This window comes from Rhagoletis zephyria, unplaced genomic scaffold (genome assembly GCF_001687245.7).
Source record: "Rhagoletis zephyria isolate East Lansing unplaced genomic scaffold, Rhagoletis_zephyria_1.1 Rzeph_scaffold_09164, whole genome shotgun sequence".
Lineage (NCBI taxonomy): Eukaryota > Metazoa > Arthropoda > Insecta > Diptera > Tephritidae > Rhagoletis > Rhagoletis zephyria.
In genome coordinates, this window is record NW_016166243.1 from 19,885 (window position 1) to 24,884 (window position 5,000).

Here is a 5,000-nt window from a genome sequence, read left to right on the forward strand (position 1 = left end):
CCCGTTTTTTTATCCCACTATCTTTATTTATAACCAAAAATTGTTACTGTCCAGCTACATTGTTTTAAACTATCTTTGAAACAGTTTCAGAATTTGAAACTCTTAAAAATACATATATAGAAGCGTTTAATTTGCGCTATCATCCACCTTTGCACTCATCCCAGGGCTAGTTAAAACTTTTCAGTTTTCTTATACCGAACTCCAAGTTTATGAATTTCATACGATAGCTGCGGCAACGATTAGCTCCTTTAAATAAGCAGTCGCAGCTTTGTATGTACAAATTTCACTATACTTATACTATTATGATATTTATTTAAAATCAGCTTCAATTGTCTTTCTTTGTATCCGCTGCAGTAACCACTTCAGCGCTTCCATCAGGGTCATTGACAGCAGCTGATTTTTCACTTCCACCGTTGGCAACAGTTTTGTTTTTAGGTCCTACGTACGGGCAGCTTCCACCTTTGCATTCAAATGGAAATTCAGGTGCATTTTTAATAACATTGCCTTGAGCGTCTTTTTTCTCCCAAGGATTCCAGTAACGTTGTATAATTGGTATCACAATGGGCTGGAAAAATCTGTGCCAAATGTAGAGCAGTACGGGAATGATGAAACAAGGCACGCACACCATTTTGTCTGATTGGAGCTCAATCCACGGAACAGAAATGCAACTACTTTGCAGCAATTTTCCTCTGTTTAAATGAAGATAAAGTTCCCAATTATTTATAATTTTCGTCCGCCAGAAGCAATAAAACACGTAAAAATTTTAATCGCAGTGATGAAAACAAACAAAATTGACAGCTGAATTTTATTAGCTTGTTTTTGAGTGACCATTTACTCGATAGATGTCGCAAAGCCATAGATTTAACCGGCCGTCTTCACATGCTTAAAATTCTCGCTGCGTTCTGCTCTTTTTCTCGCAACCGAGATACGAGTTTTGTTGAATGTGCATTCGACAGCATACTTTTTCATTTGTAAAATGTCGCACAAAAAGGTCTCGCTTTCCAGGCAAAATTTCTATTTTACACCAAAATAAACGATGTTTCTACTCTGAAGAATTCTGCGAAATGAGAAAATACTTGTGAAACAACAGAAATGATAGTGGAAGCATGGGAGATCTCGCAAACCGCTCGGTATGTCAGAAAAAGTATGCTTCGTACTTTTTCCCGTCTAAACGTGCGGCATCTCGCATGTGTCGTCCGTCACGCTAGCGAGATTTGTCAGCTCGTGAAGACGGCCGGTAAGATATCACGTTCACATTGGCAAGTTTTACTTCAAAGTATGTAGCGATAACGTAAACGGCCGATGATAATAGATAAAACAAATTCACTTCTCAATATTAAGAGCACTTCGTAATCCATGATTCAATAATTAATAATTAATTAACAATAATAATTAATTTATTTATGAATCATGTTCATAATATTCATATGAATTAATTCAGAATTCTTTTAGTTTTAATGTCTAAAATTTTGAATGGTTAATATCCACGTATTACCGAAGAACGTAGTGGGTTAGGTATTTACAAACTATTTTTATTTGCAAATAACTTATTTTTAAACGTAGTGTGTTATCTTTAAAGCTTAGTATCCAGCTCTTAAGAAAAGCAAAAACTCCATATAAAATGACGTACAAGAAATGGCTAAGAAATTTTCTTGAGTCAAATTTCCTTAAGGCAGTACGCAGTTCTTCAGAAATTTAGTACGCTTTCTACTATGGTTTTCTAAAGTTTTTTGTGAAAAAAGAGCACAAGGCAACCCAGGCTTGCAACAGAAATATATGCCCGTTCCATTATTTCTTGAGGAAAGAGTGAGGCAACAGGCTGTGAGGTATAAAAATGTCAAAATTCCTTGGACACACACGCGAAATAATGGCAATTTTTTCTTGACCGTTTTCTTAAGAGCTGGATACTAAGCTTAAAGTTTCGAACTTTGATATCATAATACGAAATATTCCATGTGCGTAATCTAAAAAACAAAATAATTCTTTCGTTGCTCTGCAACCCTGTTAACTCGTTGCTTTCAATCGTTCAAATTTTTTGGCCAACAGCTGTCACTCGCTTTTTGCAATTAGACCCGTTTGGATGTTGTTCGTGTGGCGCTCGCGTTTTCAGGTGTATTGGAATTGTTAGGAACTGGTCGGTTTTATTAATTGTTTATAATTATATTTCACCTTTCATATGTACATGGTAATGCTAATACCAATAAAAAAAATACCTGATTAAATATTTAACCTCATAGAACAGCCTTTTTCGTAGCAAAGGCGATTGTAAAACGCGAGAGTGTGAAGTGTTATGATGGTGCAAAAGCTTGCAAAATAAAGGGAAAACCCAAAGAATAAAAGCAAAAGTAGCGCATTACGCAAATTCACAAAGCTGCATATTTAATACTTAAAAATTTAAAAGTGTTTTTAGAAAGGCATCAAGTGCATACACATTCCGCTCCAGCAAACAAGATTGTGAAAAAGAGAGTTGGAATAAGCGTACAATTGGAAGTTACACGATGTGGAGTCCAACGCATATACAAGTGACAGGTGAGTACATAACTGAAAGAAATATTTCCATTACGTTTTCGAATAACAAGTTAACTTTACGATATCAACACTTTCAAGTAAGTGCTGCGAAAATTTTGGTAAAATTTCAGAAACAGCCGCCGATGTAGTCAAGGTATCAGCATTTGTAAGCTCCACGCTAAACAAATTTCGATTGGCGTCATTTATTTTAACTATGTAAAACTAATAGATACCCACCATGTAGGTACCTACGTGTATTACTGCAATGACACAATTACGTTCAAACAGTTCTTCTAGTCCAGTTTTTATGTGAAAAATTCCAACCAACATTATGCAAAAGCAGAAAAAAAAGATATCTTAACTGTTTGCCAACGACTACAGCTCCCATTGTTGATTCCACTGTTCGTAGCTTTATGTTAGCGCGATATTGACATCGCTCGCTGTCATCGTTGCCATCAAAGCAATTGGTGGGTGGAATTGTGAGCCGCCACTTTCTTTGTTCATAAACACATATATTATGCAGCACCTCATCGATATATGTATCTACAGCTTGGATAGCAGAAAACAGGTTTTCTAAAAATCGTCACAGCACAGTCAGAAAACGAGCGGCCACAAAATTAAGTTTCAAACTTTAATAATACCAACTCTCAGCGCAGGGTACATACCTGCATATATCAAAGTTAAACAAAAAAGTTGTGAATTTGAACGCGCTCAGCAAATCGCATTAAAAACTATTCCAAATGGGAATTACGGACGAAACATCGACGTTGGCGGAGTATGAATCTGAATAGAAATATGTACATATGTTTGTTAGCGTTAGCTAATGCCGGCGCTTATAATTATGGTGCTTACATACAGCTATGGCCAGAGATTTAGCACCAAAATTCAAAATGGTATTGTGTGTAATTTATGTTTATTTATTTAGTTTTAATAATGTTCATTTAAAATATAATTCAATCTTGGTATAACAGAAACCACATAAATAAAAGTATCAAAACCTCACCAATTTCACAGTAGTTTTGTGGAGGGTGTTGCACTTTTTTTCCTATACCGCATGCTCAAAATCTGTTTTTGTATGGAACTGTTATAGATTGAATTCTAAATGAAAATTGTTAGAAAGAATAAATAAACCTAAGTTGCAAACCACACCATTTTGAATTTTGGTGCTAAATAATTGTCCATAGCTGTATGTTGCTATAGAGTTGCGTTTTTGTTGTTGTTAATTACTTGCGATTTATAGCAAGGCGTGGCTAAATAAAAACTTCAACTTGACTTAAAAGCAAACTACTGGCGACCAGTGCGATTAACGCTAAACTTTGGACGCGCGGTCATTTTCGGTTGTAATTTCACTTTTTAACGCTGCTTAGGTATTTAAAGTTGTTTTTGTTTAAGCCAAGAGTAAAGTTTAAAAACTCAAGCAGGCATATTCGATTTTATGCTAATGTGGAAACATATTTATGTAAGCACATACTATGTAAATGCTCCAAGCGTGTATATATGTATGTATACTTGTGTAGATTAATTAAGCACGTTTTTGCCGAGATTGAGGCCTTTCAGATTGAACTCGCAAAGTTCAGTGCGGCAAGTTGTAGTGTTTCGTGTGCCACTTTCTACAGTGTGCATTGTAAGTATGTACATACATGTGTACATAAAACTTACTGTTAAAAATGCCATGCTTTACCCCAGAACACCTAGTGGTAGCGAGCACTCTGCCAACATCATTGAAAACATCATCATTTGCCAAGGTACTCATCATTCGTCACCTGGTTATATACAACGTGCATATATGCTATGTGCATACATGTCACGTGACGACGACGTCTGCTTTGGTTCTCTTTGCAGATTTCACTTTATTTGACATGCTACTGCTGACTTTGTCTGAATTTGGCTCAAAGCTTTTGTTTACGTGCTGAATTCCAATGAACTTAAAATGAAAATTCGGCGAATGAAAAAAACAAAATATTGCGATGCAATTTCTAGCAAAATACTAATCTGAAATAGCTTAGATACTCCACTCGTATTGGAGCGTAAATTTTTAGCAAGCACGAAATTTATTAGTTACGGTTGTGTGTGTGGGCGGAAATTGCTTGTGGAATACATACAATCAAACGGCCTGTTATTCATCATTCAATATGAATGCGAGACTCTAAAATATTATAGTAATTCAACTATTGTTTTAAATTTTGCACAATTACTTGCTTACAACAGTATGTTTGTATGTGTACTAATGTAAAATAAAATTCCCATAAGATAAGATTAAAAAAAAAATTAAATTGTTCCTTGTCTGAATTGTATATAAAACGTGGTTGTGGAAACTTAGTCATTATTTGCCGCTGATAAAATTGTAAGCCACTATGGGCAAGCCTTTGGCATGAATAATGCCATAGTAGATCTGAAAAGTCGCAAAAATTCATTATACAAACATTTGTATGTACATATGAATATGTAAGGGGTTGTGTATTATTAACTCAAAATATATGCATGTACATTAG

General features: G+C 35.2%; 1 protein-coding gene across 1 annotated transcript; it reads right to left on the minus strand.

Annotated features, from left to right (window-relative positions):
* On the minus strand, positions 1–767 carry LOC108375591 (UPF0729 protein GD16342-like). Its single transcript, XM_017631736.1, has one exon. It carries the CDS (start codon positions 626–628, stop codon positions 326–328), a length of 303 nt encoding a protein of 100 aa, XP_017487225.1. The 5' UTR covers positions 629–767; the 3' UTR covers positions 1–325.
* Between the last annotated feature and the right edge of the window lie 4,233 nt (positions 768–5,000).

Bases quoted from the DNA above. Each gene is read 5' to 3' on its own strand.
- LOC108375591 (XM_017631736.1), bottom strand. From the start codon at position 628: ATGGTGTGCGTGCCTTGTTTCATCATTCCCGTACTGCTCTACATTTGG.